The following is a 274-nucleotide window of genomic DNA, read 5'->3' on the forward strand; positions in this document are numbered from 1 at the left end:
GTGTGCCCTCGCGGCGCCGGCGCGCACCCGCCCCCTCCCGTACACTCACAGTTAACGGTGACTTTGACTTTCCGCACGTCCGGGACGGCCACGTCGTTGACGGCGCTGCACTCGTACTCCCCGGACTGCTCCCGCGTGATGCCCGTGATCTCCAAGTACTCGTCCTCGCTCGCGAAGCCCTGCCCTGGGAAACGCCCCGAGAACGTGCCGTGGTCGCCCGCCGAAAATGCCTACCTGGCTGGACCCGCTGCGGCCCTACCCTGCCCTCGCATGT

General features: G+C 68.2%; 1 protein-coding gene across 1 annotated transcript in view; it reads right to left on the reverse strand.

Annotated features, from left to right (window-relative positions):
• Positions 1 to 49: 49 nt before the first annotated feature.
• Positions 50 to 274, reverse strand: part of LOC114818900 (opioid-binding protein/cell adhesion molecule homolog) — a gene marked incomplete at its 3' end in the record, with an annotated part of 1,391 nt that continues 1,166 nt past the window's right edge. The window contains exon 3 of the mRNA XM_029086773.1: positions 50 to 184. Within this exon, the coding sequence (XP_028942606.1) occupies positions 50 to 184 (135 nt within the window). The remainder of the gene's footprint in view (positions 185 to 274) is intronic.

The sequence above is a fragment of the Antrostomus carolinensis genome, unplaced genomic scaffold (assembly GCF_000700745.2).
Source record: "Antrostomus carolinensis isolate BGI_N321 unplaced genomic scaffold, ASM70074v2 scaffold43039, whole genome shotgun sequence".
Classification (NCBI taxonomy): domain Eukaryota; kingdom Metazoa; phylum Chordata; class Aves; order Caprimulgiformes; family Caprimulgidae; genus Antrostomus; species Antrostomus carolinensis.